At 38.2% G+C, this 20025-nt stretch overlaps 1 protein-coding gene across 19 annotated transcripts in view; it reads right to left on the reverse strand.

Moving 5' to 3' along the window:
• The window catches only part of SOX6 (SRY-box transcription factor 6), a 627969-nt gene that overhangs the window by 64501 nt on the left and 543443 nt on the right, over positions 1-20025 (reverse strand). For all 19 annotated transcript variants that reach the window (XM_082476530.1, XM_082476545.1, XM_082476542.1 and 16 more), the window contains one exon: positions 19683-19870. In XM_082476530.1, the coding sequence (XP_082332656.1) occupies positions 19683-19870 (188 nt within the window). The remainder of the gene's footprint in view (positions 1-19682; positions 19871-20025) is intronic.

Here is a 20025-nt window from a genome sequence, read left to right on the forward strand (position 1 = left end):
AAAAAAGACTAGAACACATATGCAGAGACTTACACAAGCAGACACACATACACTGATACACAGACATGTACACACCAAGGTCAACAGACACAGACATACAAACATAGATTCAGAGAAAGACACAGACATAGACACACAGATATACTTGCAGACACACAAACCCAGACAGACAGACACACATTCAGACAGACCCACAAACACAGAGACACTGACAAATACACAGGCACTCAGAGACGCACACAGTCAGACAGACAGACACACAGCAGATAGCTACTTCCACAGACAGAGACAGACTCAAGGACAGACACACATGTACACACACACGTGCACACACACAGGTAGCAGGCACACACACAGTCAGACTCAGAGATAGAAAGTTATGCACAGGGATCAGAGACTCACACAGATAGATAAGCAGACCCACACACAGATTTATACTCACAATGAAAAAGACACACACAGGCACTCACAGAGATGCAGCACACTCACACACATACACACACACACTCACGTACAACCACAGCTAACATGTGGTCTCTGAGCTTGTATTCAAGACTCACCAGAACACATGGGCAGAGATTGGTATTGGAGAGGAAGGTGAAGTTTGTCTGCTATTGTGGAAGAATGTGAAATTTGAAATCAGGGACTTTGAAGAGCCTCAACTTTGATACTACCTGCATAAACGTAAGCAGATGATTTGAGCGCTGAACCTCATCTTCATCTGTGAGAGGAATGATAAAAATTCTACCTCTGAGGATGGATGTTGGGATTAAGTGTGATCATGAGTGTGGAAAAAATGTTTTTCAAACGATTAAAAAGACTGACATTTTAGTGGTTGTTATTATTATCACGTTCCTAAAACTGCAACCAGCAAAGAAAGCTCTTAGGAAAAGAAAAAGTGTCATCCACCTCATCCACTGTATCTACTGCTACAGAGGCTTAAGTGAGTCTTTAAAAAATTTTGAGCTGTAAGGAACTAAACTTCCACATCAAATATAAGCACAGAAAATTCTGTTACTGGCATCAACCTAAATCAGCTAATATTATGAGTGCCTACTGTATGCCACACATGGCTGAAAAATGAAATGTCCCATTTAACCAAATATTCTGATTAATCAAGTTATCACACATAACTTAATGTCACACTTGACACCACTATTGGCAAGAATTATAATGTAATAATATAAGCAGCACTAAGACTGAATTTAGCACTTTTTATGATGCTTCAGAGTCACCGCCATAAACATCTTAGGAGCACCTAAACCTCACCCCAGAAACTGGAAAGCACAAAGGACTGAGTGCCAGGGACATGGGGTCTGGTCACGGTCTCACTCATGCCTTGTTACTGGATTGGGCAAATCACTTCACTTCTTTCCGCTGCAGTTTCCTCATCTATAAAATGCAGGGCTATACTAAATGATCTCTAAGGGCTCTTTTGGCTCCGATTCAATTATCTAATAGTGTGATAGACTGAAGAACTGCTGGCTAATAGTGTTTCTGTTGAGAGAATGCTGAATATACTAGTTTTTACTACACTTCTATAAAAGTGAAAAAATTCATAACTTCATATCTCTGAGGGGAAAAGATTTATCATCGTTGGACCAGAGAAAGAAAATATGATCAACTTATTGTGATGATAAGTATTACATAAGAGTGGAAATAGACTAAGAGATCTTTCTAAGGTCCCCAGAAATCCAAGGACAGAGCAGACATTAGATCCCTAATTCCCAAGGCAAAGGTCCCTGAGGAAAACCTTCAGGATGTACAAAGCCAACATCTATGAAGTGGGAAGCCCAAGTCTGGAGAAAGTTCACGTGGTTTAAGCAAAGCACCCTCCTCCCAGCTCAGGGAAATGCAGGTGGATCCAGTTCCCCAAAGGCAAGCAGATAATAAAATAATACAGTGTGTTTTCAGGTGGTAGCTTATGTCTCTCTGCGGAGTCTAAAACTGAGAATCTAGACAGATTCTTTGTTAGACTTAGGAGGCAGTTCGTATTGTCTCAAGGAGCTTTGTGAAAACTTAGGAAAATAGTTTAGAACCTGCTCAGCCTTCCTAAGTCTGTGTTTTAAAACTGAACCCAACTTCAAATGTTCAAGTTTTCCTAGGTTTTTAAAAATATAATTTGTCATTTAAATGGTCTGAGTCTTACCTTTAAAAATTTCTCTGCAATCAACTGACTTGAAACCCAATATTTTGTTCCAATTGAGAATCATAGCTATATATATTTTTCTTTAATGTGCATTTTTAAAAATAACTGAAAAATTTCTGACAACATGTGTTTTGAATTTTCTGCAACTCAGATACTTTTAAATTGTTTAGTACATTGAATGGATCCTAAAGGCTATCTAGGTGGAACTGATCTACTTTGGAGCCTGAGAGTTCTTCAGGAATATTTTATGAATTTTCTGATGTGGGGTGATACACTTGATGCTAAATTTGTAACACATCCTTCTTCTGAATATTGGTTGTCTTTCCACTGGAAAAGTCCTGCTTCCATGACACTAGGACAGGCTCTAAGCTCAGGAAGGATAGGAATACAAAAGAATCTAAGGCAGATTTAAATAAATTTCAAATGGAGCTCCACCTACAGAAATGTTCTCAAAAATCCTACAAAAGAGAAGGGAATGGATTTTTTAAAGGCATGGTCCAAGGCACTCACCTTGTAGGCTTTTGGTTAATTCTCCAACCAATGAAACTACTATTAATCAGGTTTGAAGACACTGAGGCTCAGAGAGGCTACAGAGCTAGTGAGCAGTAGAATCAGAGCCTGAAGTCCAGCTCAGTCTGACTCCAAAGCACACATTCTTTTCACTTTTCCACATTTCTCTAAAGGTCTCTCCTATCCTTTCTTTAAACTACCATGTTATTCTTCTTAAAATGTAACTCAGATTAAATGTGCCCCATTCACAAACACTTTTAATGGCTCACAATCATCTATAAAGATAAACCTAAACTAGCCACGGCAATGATCTGTTGCAGCCTGCCTTTCTGTCAATTATACGTCAGGCACTTGAAGAGGGCTGGTACATGGATTATTTTATTGAATCTTCACAACAACCCCTTGTGCTTAGAAACTATGAATATTCCCATCTCTTACATGGAGAAACTGGGGCAGTCTAACTTCAAATCCTTTGCTCTTGTCCACAACCTTATTCAAGTGGATGGGGAAGCTAGGAAGGAAGGGAGGATGGTTGGAAGAGATGAGGGGAAGGAGAGAGAGAGAGAGAGAGAGAAGGGAGGGAAACAGGGAAAGAGGGAGGAAGGGAGGAAATATTTATTAAATGCCTAATACGTATATAAGATATTTACTAGGAGGTTGAATATTGTGACTTAATTCTCAAATCCTAACGTTTTCACTGTTGAGGAAAGTGAGGTTCTGAGATATATTAATTTAGTAAGCCTGGATTGAACCTTGGTTACCTTTCCACTACACAAGTCAAATACTGTGCTTTGTATATAGTAAGTACCTAATTAAAATGAAATGGAATTGAAAAAAAGTGTTCATGAGATAAAGAAGAATGCAGTGTCAGTCACAATACTCAAACTAAGGCAAATGAAGCTAGTTAAAAATGAATGGATCTAATAGATAAATGACAAGGTCTGTTAAGAAACAGCCTGCAAAATTATTGTAGTTCTTAAACTGAATATTATAGGAACATTCTTGAGTATGTCTCAAGCTTTTATGAAGACCCGTAGGAGAACACCCATGTTTCTTCTGAGAAACTGTTGTATCTATATAGTAGAAATACTGTGGATCTTGTAACACATTTTCTTTTTGCTTGGTTACCAAGAAGCTCACGGTCAAGTCTGTGGCCCATCTCTAGCAATTATGTAAATATGTATGACAAAAGCAACTATACTCCAATTTAAAAAAAATATGCATGACAAGACTTTTTGTTCACTTACCTTACCCCAGCTTTATCTTATTTACCTTATTTTCCTATCCTTAATTTTTCTTTCCTACTATCTCCTCTCTATTTAGTTTTTTTTTTTTTTTCATTTCAGGAGGAAGTCACTTAAGAATAGGCTACAGTCTATACCACTGACTCTTTTTCTATTTAGTTTTTATCTTGTTTTTATTACATGTATCACTGCAAACCACCCAAAATTGTTTTTACATAAAGGTAAGGTATAAATATAAGTAATAGAATTTTATTAACTTTTGACTCCTTAATTCAAGTAGAATAAAACCAATAATCATATCTGTTTACAATGTTTGATCAGTGAAGGCTGTTCTTAAAGTTAAGGGGAATACACTTAAAACACACACTGTATGTACATATATTCCATGATCTAGAATAACATGTATTCAAAGTATGCCTCTGGAAATCTCGAAGACCCTTTTAGAGGATCCACTAGACCAAAACTAGTCTCATAATAATACTAAGACATTATTTGCCTTTTTCATTCCTATTCTTTCATGAGTGTACAATGGAATTTCTCAGAAGTTACATGGCTGACATTACTGAATCTTGCCACTGCTCAGTACTGTGAATAGACTCTGCTCAATCAACTGAATTGAGGACATGTTAATCGTCAGGTGATAAGGACAGAATGCCCTCAGTGAGCCATCTGCATGAGGTGCCTAATGGCCACTCTGCCAAGTAGCAGAAGAGGGAGGATTGGTTGGAATAAAGAACCATGTGGCTGACAGGGTCTTGGTGCTCCGGCCGGTGTCAGGCCTGTGTCTCTGAGGTGGGAGAGCCAAGTTTAGGACATTGGTCCACCAGAGACCTCCCAGCTCCACATAATATCAAAGAGCAAAAGCTCTCCCAGAGGTCTCCATCTCAATGCTAAGACCCAGCTCCACTCAACAATCAGCAAGCTACAGTACTGGACACCCTATGCCAAACAACTAGCAAGACAGGAACACAACCCCACCCATTAGCAGAGAGGCTGCCTAAAATCATAATAAGGTCACAGGCACCCCAAAACACACCACCAGACACGGTCCTGCCCACCAGAAAGACAAAATCCAGCCTCATCCACCAGAACACAGGCACCAGTTCCCTCCACCAGGAAGCCTACACAACCCATTGAACCAACCTTAGCTACTGGGGGCAGACACAAAAACAATGGGAACTACGAACCTGCAGCCTGCAAAAAGGAGGCCCCAAACACAAGTTAAGAAAAATGAGAAGACAGAGAAACACAGCAGATGAAGGAGCAAGGTAAAAACCCATCAGACCAAACAAATGAAGAGGAAATAGGCAATCTACCGGAAAAAGAATTCAGAGTAATGACAGTAAAGATGATCCAAAATCTTGTAAACAGAACGGACAAAATACAAGGAACGTTTAACAAGGACCTAGAAGAACTAAAGAGCAAGCAAACAATGATGAACAACACAATAAATGAAATTAAAAATTCTCTAGAAGGAATCAATAGCAGAATTACTGAGGCAGAAGAACGGATAAGTGCCCTGCAAGATAAAATAGTGGAAATAACTACCGTAGAGCAGAATAAAGGAAAAACAATGAAAAGAATTGAGGAGAGTCTCAGAGACTTCTGGGACAACATTAAATGCACCAACATTCAAATTATAGGGGTCCCAGAAGAAAAAGAGAAAAAAAAAACAGACTGAGAAAATATTTGAAGAGATTATAGTTGAAAACTTCCCTAATATAGGAAAGGAAATAGTCAATCAAGTCCAGGAAGCACAGAGAGTCCCATACAGGATAAATCCAAGGAGAAACACACCAAGACACATATTAATCAAACTATCAAAAATTAAACACAAAGAAATATTAAAAGCAGCAAGGGAAAAACAACAAATAACATATAAGGGAATCCCCATAGGTTACCAGCTGATCTTTCAGCAGAAACTCTGCAAGCTAGAAGGGAGTGGCAAGACATATTTAAAGTGATGAAAGGGAAAAACATACAACCAAGATTACTCTACCCAGCAAGGATCTCAGTCAGATTCAATGGAGAAATTAAAATCTTTACAGACAAGCAAAAGCTAAGAGAATTCAGCACCACAAAACCAGCTTTACAACAAATGCTAAAGGAACTTCTCTAGGCAGGAAACACAAGAGAAGGAAAAGACCTACAATAACAAACCCAAAACAGTTAAGAACATGGTCATAGGAACATACATATCGATAATTACCTTAAATGTAAATGGATTAAATGCTTCAACCAAAAGACATAGACTGGTTGAATGGCTACAAAAACAAGACCCGTATATATTCTGTCTACAAGAGACCCACTTCAGACCTAGGGACACATACAGACTGAAAGTGAGGGGATGGAAAAAGGTATTCCATGCAAATGGAAATCAAAAGAAAGCTGGAGTAGCAATTCTCATATCAGACAAAATAGACTTTAAAATAAAGACTATTACAAGAGACAAAGAAGGACACTACATAATGATCAAGGGATCAATCCAAGAAGAAGATATAACAATTGTAAATATTTATGCACCCAACATAGGAGCACCTCAATACATAAGCCAAATGCTAAAAGCCATAAAAGGGGAAATAGACAGTAACACAATCATAGTAGGGGACTTTAACACCCCACTTTCACCAATGGACAGATCATCCAAAATGAAAATAAGGAAACACAAGTTTTAACTGACACATTAAACAAGATGGACTTAATTGATATTTATAGGACATTCCATCCAAAAACAACAGAATACACTTTCTTCTCAAGTGCTCATGGAACATTCTCCAGGATAGATCATATCCTGGGTCACAAATCAAGCCTTGGTAAATTTCAGAAAATTGAAATCGTATGAAGTATCTTTTCCAACCACAATGCTATGAGACTAGATATCAATTACAGGAAAAAATCTGTAAAAAATACAAACACATGGGGGCTAAACAATACACTACTTAATAACCAAGAGATCGCTGAAGAAATCAAAGAGGAAATCAAAAAATACCTAGAAACAAATGGCAATGAAAACACGACAACCAAAACCTATGGGATGCAGCAAAACCAGTTCTAAGGGGGAAGTTTATAGCAATACAATCCTACCTCAAGAAACAAGAAACATCTCAAATAAACAACCTAACCTGATACCTAAAGCAATTAGAGAAAGAAGAACAAGAAAACCCCAAAGTTGGCAGAAGGAAAGAAATCATAAAGATCAGATCAGAAATAAATGAAAAGGAAATGAAGGAAACAATAGCAAAGATCAATAAAACTAAAAGCTGGTTCTTTGAGAAGATAAACAAAATTGATAAACCATTACCCAGACTCATCAAGAAAGAAAGGGAGAAGACTCAAATCAACAGAATTAGAAATGAAAAAGGAGAAGTAACAACTGACACTGCAGAAATACAAAGGATCATGAGAGATTACTACAAGCAACTATATGCCAATAAAATGGACAACCTGGAAGAAATGGACAAATTCTTAGAAAAACACAACATTCTGAGATTGAAGCTGGAAGAAATAGAAAATATAAACAGACCCATCACAAGCACTGAAATTGAGACTGTGATTAAAAATCTTCCAACAAACAAAAGCCCAGGACCAGATGGCTTCACAGGCGAATTCTATCAAACATTTAGAGAAGAGCTAACACCTATCTTTCTCAAACTCTTCCAAAATATAGCAGAGGGAGGAACACTCCCAAACTCATTCTACGAGGCCACCATCACCCTGAGACCAAAACCGGACAAAGATGTCACAAAGAAACAAAACTACAGGCCAATATCACTGATGAACACAGATGCAAAAATCCTCAACAAAATACTAGCAAACAGAATCCAACAGCACATTAAAAGGATCATACACCCTGATCAAGTGGGGTTTATCCCAGGAATGCAAGGATTCTTCAATATACACAAAATCAATCAATGTGATACACCATATTAACAAACTGAAGGAGAAAAACCATACGATCATCTCAATAGATGCAGAAAAAGCTTTTGACAAAATTCAACATGCATTTATGATAAAAGCCCTCCAGAAAGTAGGCATAGAGGGAACTTACCTCAACATAATAAAGGCCATATATGACAAACCCACAGTCAGCATCGTTCTCAATGGTGAAAAACTGAAACCATTTCCTCTAAGATCAGGAACAAGACAAGGTTGTCCACTCTCACCACTATTATTCAACATAGTTTTGGAAGTTTTAGCCACAGCAATCAGAGAAGAAAAAGAAATAAAAGGAATCCAAATCGGAAAAGAAGAAGTAAAGCTGTCACTGTTTGCAGATGACATGATACTATACATAGAGAATCTTAAAGACTCTACCAGAAAACTACTAGAGCTAATCAATGAATTTGGTAAAGTAGCAGGATACAAAACTAATGCTCAGAAATCTCTTGCACTCCTATACACTAATGATGAAAATCTGAAAGAGAAATTAAGGAAACACTCCCATTTACCATTGCAACAAAAAGAATAAAATACCTAGGAATAAACCTATACCTAAGGAGACAAAAGACCTGTATGCAGAAAACTGTAAGACACTGATGAAAGAAATTAAAGATGATACAAACAGATGAAGAGATATACCATGTTTCTGGATTGGAAGAATCAACATTGTGAAAATGACTATACTACCCAAAACCATCTACAGATTCTATGCAGTCCCTATCAAACTACCACTGGCATTTTTCACAGAACTAGAACAAAAAAATTCACAATTTGAATGGAAACACAAAAGACCCCGAATAGCCAAAGCAATCTTGAGAAAGAAAAACGGAGCTGGAGGGATCAGGCTCCCTGACTTCAGACTATACTACAAAGCTACAATAATCAAGGCAGTATGGTACTGGCACAAAAACAGAAATATAGATCAATGGGACAGGATAGAAAGCCTAGAGATAAACGCATGCACATATGGTAAGCTTACCTTTGATAAAGGAGGCAAGAGTACACAATGGAGAAAAGACAGCCTCTTCAATAAGTGGTGCTGAGAAAACTGGACAGCTACATGTAAAAGAATGAAATTAGAACACTCCCTAACACTATACACAAAAATAAACTCAAAATGGATTAAAGTCCTAAATGTAAGACCAGACACTATAAAACTCCTAGAGGAAAACATAGGTTGAATACTCTATGACATAAATCACAGCAAGATCCTTTTTGACCCACCTCCTAGAGTAATGGAAATAAAAACAAAAATAAACAAATGGGACCTAATGAAACTTCAAAGCTTTTGCACAGCAAAGGAAACCATAAACAAGACAAAAAGACAACCCTCAAAATGGGAGAAAGTATTTGCAAACGAAGCAACTGACAAAGGATTAATCTCCAAAATATACAAACACCTCATGCAGCTCAATATCAAAAAACAAATAACCCAATCCAAAAATGGGCAGAAGACCTAAATAGACATTCCTCCAAAGAAGATATACACATTGCCAACAAACACATGAAAGGATGCTCAACATCACTAATCATTAGAGAAATGTAAATCAAAACTACAACGAGGTATCACCTCACACCAGTAAGAATGGCCATGATCAAAAAATCTACAAACAATAGATGCTGGAGAGGGTGTGGAGAAAAGGGAACCCTCTTGCACTGTTGGTGGGAATGTAAATTGATATAGACACTATGCAGAACAAAATGGAAGTTCCTTAAAAAACTAAAAATAGAACTACCATACGACCCATGGACATATACCCTGACAAAACCATAATTCAAAAAGAGTCATGTACCACAATATTCACTGCAGCTCTATTTACAATAGCCAGGACATGGATGCAACCTAAGTGTCCCTCGACAGATGAATGCAGAAAAAAGATGTGTCACATATATACAATGGAATATTACTCAGCCTTTAAAAGAAACGAAATTGAGTTATTTGTAGTGAGGTGGATGGACCTAGAGACTGTCATACAGAGTGAAGTAAGTCAGAAAGAGAAAAACAAATACTGTATGCTAATACATACATATGGAATCTAAAAAAAAAATGGTTCTGAAGAACCTAGGGGCAGGACAGGAATAAAGACACAGATGTAGAGAAGAGACTTGAGGACACGGGGAGGGGGAAGGGTAAGCTGGGACGAAGTGAGAGTGTGGCATGGACTTATATATACTACCAAATGTAAAATAGATAGCTAGTGGGAAGCAGCTGCATAGCCCAGGGAGATCAGCTCGGTGGTTTGTGACCACCTAGAGGGGTGGGATAGGGAGGGTGGGAGGGAGACACAAGAGGGAGGAGATATGGGGATGTCTGTATAGGTATAGCTGATTCACTTTGTTGTAAAGCAGAAACTAACACACCATTGTAAAGCAATTATACTCCAATAAAGATGTTGAAAGAAAGAAAGAAAGGAAGGAAGGAAGGAAGAAAGAAAGAAAGTTACATGGCTTTGAGATAAAGCAACAGACTGAATGCAGAAGCAGAAATAAGAATCAAGCTTGTCTACTACTAAGCCAGACATTAGAGAGATTTGCAAAAAGCTAAAACAAAGCCATTCTTCTTACTATTTTTTATTTTGAAAAATATACTTAATACTAAAAAATGTTATTTACATTAACATCTAATGGTTTTATTATGATTTTTAAATGAATAAATAATTTTTAAGTTTTAATATTATATATTATAAACATTTATATATATATAAATATATATGTGTGTGTGTGTGTGTGTGTGTGTGTAAAGGGGCTCTGGGACCAAAAAAGTTGAGAACAGCTGATCTAGAAGGACTAAGAGATTAGATCTAGAAGGATTAAGGATTAGAAAGTACTTGCCATAGTGGGAGGTTAGGGCTATATAACATTCTTATTATTAATAAATTTGCTCCATACATGCCCAAACCAACAACTCTTTATGCAAAATTATTAACTGTGATGTGTCAAATTTTAACCCTTTCACTGGGAGGTCCTTTAACTGGACATGGCCTTTTTTTTTTTAAATCTTGCTTTACAATGGTGTGTTACTTTCTGCTGTATCACAAAGTGAATCAGCTATATGTATACATATATCCCCAAATCCCCTCCCTCTTGCGGCTCCCTCCCACCCTCCCTATCCCACCCCTCTAGGTGGTCACAAAGCACCGAGCTGATCTCCCTGTGCTATGCGGCTGCTTCCCACTAGCTATCTATTTTACATTTGGTAGTGTATATATGTCCATGCCACTCTCTCACTTCGTCCCAGCTTACCCTTCCCCCTCCCCGTGTCCTCAAGTCCATTCTCTATGTCTGCATCTTTATTGGACATGGCCTTTTGATTTAAAAAATTTGTTGTAAACAAAACTAAAAGTCTTATATTTACTCCTCCCCCCTACCCCAACCCTAGGAAGTATCTTGAACCTTTTAAACTGAGATAAATTCTCACCATTCATTCCATTTAACCTGCGGAGAAGAGAAGAGCCAAACAAGTTTGTTGTTGTTTTTTATGAATTGGGTCTTAAACTAGTAGCTAGGCAACCAATCAAATAACCCTGACAACAAAAATAAAAGGAACTTAACGATAACATTGAACTTAACGATAGCCAGGAGTCTATATGCAGCACTGTTTAGTTGTTCAATGTTATTGGTTCAAATGTAAAGCCTAACACTAATAAAACTTACATTTCAAAAATAATTTATGGCATTTTTGACCTTTGTATGCTGTTTTAGAAAAACACTATCACAAGTATACATATAGTTAGTTACTCCTTTACAAGAAATATGCATGATATCTAGGTAGACTGCTTTATCTCATGATTTTAGCACTCACTTCGTTAAAATTGATGTTTGAAACTCAGATGTATGTCTTGTTTTAGATTTTAGCTAAAATTGCCCTGTCAATCTCACAGAGATGTAGGGAACAAATGAGACGATAGAGAGGTAATGATGGAGCAAAGTGATCTAGAGCTGGTGTTAGGTCCCTAATCTGCAAAACAAGGACAGTATTATCTATATCCCTGAATTTGGAAAGGTTCAAGAGAGATAACATATGTGATAATATTTTTGAAACATAGAAGCACTATAAAAATGTTTCTTGTCAGGATGTGAAAAGTACTACATAAACTTTTTTTTAAAACCAACTATTGGGACTTCCCTGGTGGCACAGTGGTTAAGAATCTGCCTGCCAATGCAGGGGACACAGGTTCGAGCCCTGGTCCGGGAGGATCCCACATGCCACAGAGCAACTAAGCCCATGCACCACAACTACTGAAGCCCGCGCGCCTAGAGCCCATGCTCCACAACAAGAGAAGCCACCGCAGTGAGAAGCCCACGCACCACAACAAAGAGCAGCCCCCGCTCGCCGCAACTAGAGAAAGCCCGCGCGCAGCAACGAAGACCCTATGCGGCCAAAAATAAATAAATTAACTGAATAAATTTTTAAAGAAACCCAACTATTGCTCTGCTTTGCAAAAGAGGATGCTATAATTAGAATTTGTCCCCTTACTGTAAAATCTCTAATATGCCCAAACCGCTCATAGTACAAGTTGTCAATATCTTGGGAATAAGTTGACATACACAAAAGCACAACTGAACATGTTAGTCAACTGCTCACAGAAATTACCATCCTGTTTAATCAATACTATGTACTCCTTTGGAGTAACCTCACTAGTTTTTGTGCTATATAAGAAACTCATTTATTCCAAACACACTTTGCTAAATAATTTGCTCACAATCCCCTTTCACTTATTGTTGTACAACTATATTGAGCTTCTGTCTGAACTTATCCTGTCATGCAACAATGAATATCTGAATCAATTGTATAAGTAACAAGGAGCTGTGGCAACTGACAATGTGAAGCAGAAGACGTCTAGTATGTTTTTCAATTCCAATAAAAGGGGGCAGTATTACATCAGTGTAATACTGATGTACTATTCTGATGTTTTTGCAAAGTATGGGTGAGAAGCAAGAATCTACACTTGTCAAAAATGAACAACTGCTTTCTTGAACATACAGGAACAAGTTTACAATGTGCCTTAGTGACTGGATTATTATTTTCCTATTTACTTGATTGAAAAAATATAATTTTGGCATGAGAAATGCATATAGTTATCAAGAATCAGGTTAAGTATTCTCAAAAATCATAGATTGAAATTCTGATTTTTCTGGAACTATATTAAAGTATATATTAAATTAGTAGGAACAAAAGCTCCCTAGCACACTAATATTATAAAATCTGAACATTATCATGTTGGCTATGAGCAGATCCTAGCAAGTAACTAGGGTATACAAGTTACTTTAAGAGTGAAAAAGAAAAATGCATATCTTGAGTTTGTAAGAAGGTGCCTGCTAGCTTCTAACTAACCTTCTACTCTATCTTAAGACATTTTGGCTCCAAGGAGCAGTAGGTTAATCCATTCACCTTTGGAGAGTGTCAAAGAGTGAAAATTTAATAAAGTTAACAACAGGTTTGACCACCTGTCTGAGGTTCTAAAGTGGAAAAGGACCTAATATTAACGGAGCACCTCCTGTGCCAGATATGTGCTCTACATATGTTTTCCCTCAAAACGATCCTTCAAGGAAAGGATAATTATCTCCATTTTATAGGTATGTTCATTGAGACTCACAGAGGTTAAGTAACTTACTTAAATAACACTGTTAGAAAACAGTACAGGCTGCTTCCAAGATTAATCCTAGAAACTGAGACACAGGATTAACCAACTCCAAAACCCATACTCTTTCCAATACACCGTGTGGCCTCTAATTCTATTACTGCTCCTGGTCTAGCCACCTCTTCTGTCTCTTTGTCTGTACTAGCATCATTTGATCTTCTGTTTTCTGACTGATATCTTTCCAGAGCCAGAACCAATGGACATCATGGTAGGGAAGAATGTCCTACCCAGACAGAAGGTGAAAAGTCTACAGGAAGCGGGGGTCTCAGTGCTTTTCTGCTTCACTGTTTCTGTTTATTTTTACCCTGTCTTATTCCATCAAAGGTTTTGGATTGCAAATGTAAAAAGTACTTTTGTATGTAATAAGCTTAAAAGAGCTCACAGAAAATTAGTAAATGAATTTAATACTGTTCTATAAATAGAAATATCATTGATTAAGAATTAGGAAAGCTGAGATTTAATTCCTGCTCTGACATGAATCCACTATGTGACCATGGGTAAGTCATTTTCTTTCTTTAGGTCTCAGTTTTCCTGTCTGTGAATTGAAGCTATTGGACCAGATCAGATGTTATGTCCCCTCCAGTTCTTTCACTCTACAGTTTTAATCCCACAAATATACTTCAGAGGCAGAGAGAGTGTAATAATAGTGTTCATGGTAGCTCATTTTGACATCCGATAAGGTCAAGAATTTTTCTTAAGAGATTCGCAGAAGATGAAGGGAACAGCAGTTCAGGCCACATGTATAATGTGTAATCGGCCTATTTATGAGCAACTCTGATCAGTAGGTAATCAGTCTTCTGGCTCCTCAAGGTTATTAAGATGACCAAAATAACCAGATACCTAAGTTACAAAATACCTATGCAGGAAAGTGCTCTAACCAATCACCGAGTCAGCATTCAAACATCAAGGAAGTCAAAAAAGTTACAAAACGCACTTTAACACTAAGAAGGCCCACCCTGCCTTGCCTCTCTTCTAGCCAGATGCGCTTAGCTTAGCTCTAAGGACGTTTAGAAGCTGCCTATCTAAAATTCTGCAGTGTATTGTTCTGACTGAAATTCTGTCTTAGAGATGTCAAACAACAAAATTTGGTAAGCAGTTAGCCTATAATATGATCTAATTGCCCTGGCACTACGGGAGGTGGCTGGTGTTCTTGCTGTGGAAAGCTAAAACCCAGGGAAGTAACTTCGACTTCGGCGGGCAAGACACTCATGATCCTCGCACCGCAGCTATGCTGAAATGACGGAGCCTAACAGTTCCTAAGGCGCCGTCACAGTCTATTGTCCCTACAATCTATATATTTAACAGACCCTAAATATCCTGTGACACAGCCAACCAGAACAACTCCATTGGTGCCGTTCTGGCTGATCAAGTCAACAATGTTTCATTTTAAAGTGTCAAAATAGGGGTTTACCCAATAAAGTGAAATACGCCACGGGTAAACATGTATTCATATGGACATATATGTGATTCTGTATGTGTCATAAAGACACAAGCACCCCTATGCCTGTGTGGTAAATGTTTCCCCTCAGTTATGAAACATACAAAGCATGTTTTATACACATCTAATGTTGGTAAATGTCACAAAAACAACTCTACAGTGGACATTGTGATGCATTGCCCAGATCCCCCTTCAGGACCGATTTATTTCCTCAGCTGCAGGGAACGTTGCTGCTCACCCTCAGCTCGAGGCCCTCTTCGGCACTGCCTCAACTAAAGAGAGTCACATCACCTAAGGTTATGTCCCCTTCCCAGGGTAACCCTCATCCAATGACTGGTTGATACAAGTGTATAAAAGCTCACCCCCTCCATCCAACTTGGGACAATTCTGCATGGCCATGGCCATCTCAAAGCTTCACATGAGGTTGGCTAAGGCTTTGGTTAAGACTGCATCACAGTCCTATTCTGCTTTCATCCTTTCCCTTCTACAGGTGGCGATCAGAAAGAGCATCCCCCAATAAACCTGCTCACTAATCTCCATCTCACAGTCTGCTTCTCAGGGAACTCAAATCTGTGACATGCTCATTTGTAAAAATATGTCCAAATATGAGCGTGATGAGATATGCTTTATAAATTACAAGGTGTTATGACAGAAACACTGAGAAAAATTCTCTAAAACTGTATTATGGTTTACAAGAACAAATTCAGAAATCTAATTTATGGATCTTTACATTTAAGGAAACTGAGGTAATTCCAAAGAAGACAATTTTGAAGACAGTTAAACTGAATTTGCCACAATCCATTTTACCAATCTTACTGCGCATTATATATTTACCCTCTTTGATCTCAGAAGAAAATATGATTCTCAGAAGAAAAAGTAGTGTCTTCTGAAACCTCATAAAATTAAGATGGATATTTTGATTATAAGAGAGCCAAATCGACTATCACAGGAGCCCTTTAACATTGTTCTTAATTTACTCTTCTGGCTGCAACAAACCTAACAAACAAGGATAGATACATACTGGGTCTAGAAACTAAACAAAGCCTACACAACCACAAATATACATTCAAAAGAGCGACATTATTTGGGAGGGAGATCATGTAAAGGAGAGCTTGTGAGCACAACATCCCTGAATATAATGGACTTTTCCGGTGCCCCAAATTCAACCCCAATAAAGTCATCTACTGAGACAACAACTCCCTTCAACTGGGAAACCAGGGTTTTCTGATTCTGTAGAAGCCACTTTGCCACTTATCTTCAGGAGCTCAATTACTTTCAGTGTGATGTGTTTTAGGACAAGTTAAGATTCATTATTATTATTCTTCAACCTCAACCTAATCTCTCATCTCCCTCTCATGGCTTCCAACACAAAATCAGGTGTTATTATTCTGCAGCCTCAGACTTCTTCCCTCCATGTGAATTTCAAAAAGTCAGTAAGAAATACTTAAAATTAACCTGTAGTATTTGAAGTTAATAGTCTTAAGCTTGAACTTCAACCAATGATATAAATTCAACCATATAGGGTCACTGTGTCTGACAAACAGAGCGAGTCACTGCAGGAAGCAAGGGATGTCCAGTGTCAATTTACTCCTAGGTTTAGCGCAAACGTATCAGGATGCCGCTAGTCTAAGCCTGCTTAATGTGACGGGGGGGGGGGTTCTTCACTGAAAGGCACAGTTGCTGCAACAATATGGAATTTATTTCTTATTTTCCCCCCAAGCTAAATGGTATATACACATTCTGTTTTAAATATTCTCTATGTTAATATTCCAAACAAAAACTTCTAGATGCATTTTTCAAAGAAATATCTCATTCATAACATTAATCAAAGGCAAATGATTCTTCATAATTTAAAAACAAGTATGATTATTTAAATAAAATAACTTGTTTTTTTGTGGAATAAAGTTTCTGAAATGTATTAATTCTAAATATATTTCTTTAGCCCAGTGATTTTTCAACTAGGGGTAATTTTGTCCTCCCTCCCCCAATAGGGGACATTTAGCAATGTCTGGAGACATTTTCGGTTGTCACAAAAGGAGTGGTGCTACTACTGGCATCTAATGAGTAGAGGCCAGATTAGCCACCCATGACAAAGAATTCTCCAGCCAAAAATGCCAATAATGCTGAGGCTGAGAAACCGTGACCTAACCTAATAAATCTGAAGTTTCCATAGTTTTGTGCATCAACTCAGTTAGAAAGGAGTTTAACTATGTGAGTTGGTCAATATGTCAACTTCTGAAAAATCTAACTCTGTTTCCTTCCGCTGACCCTTCCATTATTATGTGAGGAGTTCATATCTGTGACAAAATAGTACATTTGTTCTATATCTTCAAAGATCACCCATAGTTTAGTCTACAAGTTATGGGAAACATAAGAAAGTGCTTACTCTGTACCAGGAGCTTTGCTAGGTATATTCATATACATCTTACTTCATTGTAACCCAGATTACTACCCTCACATTACAGATGAAGAACTTAAGATTCAGAGAAGTTATTCAACTTACCAAATATCACACAGCTGGTAAGTGACAACTCGGTGCCTACCATTCCAAGTGAGAATATATAGTTTTAAACTCATTAATACTTTCTTGCATATGCAAAGAAAACTTCTGAATCATTAATGATAGTTAATGGGGTGAGGAGGGTAATTAGCTTTTGACCATGTATCTGTCTGTATTATTAGAATTTTCAGTAAGCATATACTACTGTCATTTGAAAACTAATACATTTTAAAAGACTCAGTTAAACAAATCACTAACATCCTTCTCATATTAATTTTAGGATTAACCATTGACAAAACTGTAAGGTAGGAGGAGATGGTCTCTGGTGCATGTACCCATTCGCTTGTTTTTTACCCAATTTCCCACCCAGTATCCCTATGCCAAAATGTGTTTACCTATCTAGGTCCCCCAAAAATATCTTACAGTTATTCACATTAAGATTAAATATGTTACTATTTCATGGTGCTCACTGAGCACAGTGTAGTGTCTTAGGTCAAAAGATTGACTGTGTTTATCTCTAGTTTCAGAGTGGTAGAAAAGGTTTGGGGGCAAGGCTTTTCTTTTCTTGTGGTCCTGAAACCTTGCTGTATATGTAACCATCTACTAAGGCAGTTCTTTAAGAGGGCCTCTGCTTTGTGAGCCCACTGCCAAGGATGGAGCACTTAATGGGGAGTGGGGCACCTAACTGAGCAGATCCGGTGACTGGCATGTGCATAGCAGGTCCCCAATATATAAAAGTTTATGGCTTAACCACCACCAAAAGACCCACCATTCCCCCAGACAGTTTCTCTCTTACCTGATGTGAACCTCCCGCCAAGAGATCAATCAAGGTGGGGGAGGGAGGAGGCAAATAATGATTAATTTAACATATTATATATTTATATAATCTATCTATTTATCTATAGGAAATGGGGGCTTTGCAGATATAATCAAGTTAAAATAAGGTCACACTGGATTAGGGTGGACCCTAAATCCAATGACTTATGTCCTTATAAGAAGAGGGAGATTTGGAGAAAGGGGGACATACACAGAGGGAAGATAGCCATGTGAAGAGGGAGGCAGAAACTGGAGTGATGCAGAGACAAGCCAAGGAATGGCAAGGATCATTCATTCATCAAATAATCAGAATTTTTCACCCAGTGTATGACAATAGCCTCTCAACTGGTCTGCCTATTTCCATTCTTAACCTCCTGCAGTCTGTTCTTGCACACTAGGCAGAATGATCCTTTTATATGTAAATCAGATCATGTCAATGCCTTGGACAAAACCAGTCTAGGAATTCCCATCGGTCTCAGAGTGAAACACAAAGCCTTTCCAAGGCCTACAGGTCTAACACACTCTACCCCAGGCTATCACTTTACTTCACGTCCCACTGCTCTCCCTTCCCTCAAGCTGCTCTTGCCATGCTGGCCTCCTTGTTGCTGGTCCTACACTCTAAGAGCTTCTAAGCTTATTGTTCCCACTGCCTGGACGCTCTTCATGTGGCCTGCACAGGGGTTCCTTCAGATCTCTCTACTCCGTAACACTTCCGCAGAGTCCCTACCAGCCTATCTAAAAGAACAATCCTATAACTCCCTATTCCCTTAACTTGCTTCCATTTTTCTCATGGCATTGAGTCACCTCCTGATGTTACTGACATTACTCATTATGTATTTAATTGTTTATTTTTTCCTCATCTGTGTTCCCCTATTAGAGTAAACTCTATGAGAACATAGATTTTTGTCTGATTTGTTCACTGTTGTATCTCCGGTGCCTAGAACAGTGTCTATTACAGAATAAGCACTCGATAAACAATTTGTTGAATCAAAAAATAAATGAATACATTTTGTAAGTTGCTTTGTTTTCTATTTTGCTCAGGCAGATAGGAAGCTTAGTAATAAATTCAATGATGAGTCATGGTAATGTATTAGCCTTCATTGTGAGCATATATGCTTCTTCCTTTTTTAATATTCTGATAGTCTTGTAACCTCATACATCCCCTTTATTATAAGATATTTCTAAATCTTTTGGAATGGGACAGATAAACACCAATAGGCAGGTAGGTTGGGTGCCTGGCTGGGTACCTGGGAGGCAACCCACACTAAGTGGGAAAGGGTGTATTTGTTAATCGGCACTAATGATTAAATGTGATGCAAGAAAGCCCTCAAGCTAGGACCCCAAATCTTTGGCTGCAGGTTGGTGCTTGGGAGCCTGGAAAGAGCCAGATAAAAATGAGTCAATGGGTCTAGCAGAGCCAGAGAAGGAGGGAAGCAAGCTTTACCTTTTCATTCCTGCAGTTGTTCAGCCCCATGTTATTCATGGCGGACAGTTTCCCATCAACACCATGCGGCTGTTGCTGCTGTTGCTCCCGCTGGATCTGTTCTCGCATCTTCCGAGCCTCCTGAATAGCTTTCATCACTGTATCCTGATCCCCAAACAGGGCAGGGGAGTTGAGACTGGACAGGATATCTGCATATACAGGATGCATTATTAGAGGCTTGTAAGGTTAGACTCTTAAAAAATACTGCTACTACCCACTCCCCTGTATAATACCACATTCTCTGAAGAAGGAAGAGACACATTTGCTGTTAAGAAAACTGCAATACAGCACAGAAATCCAGGGT

This window comes from Balaenoptera physalus (assembly GCF_965194825.1).
Source record: "Balaenoptera physalus genome assembly, chromosome: 10".
NCBI lineage: Eukaryota > Metazoa > Chordata > Mammalia > Artiodactyla > Balaenopteridae > Balaenoptera > Balaenoptera physalus.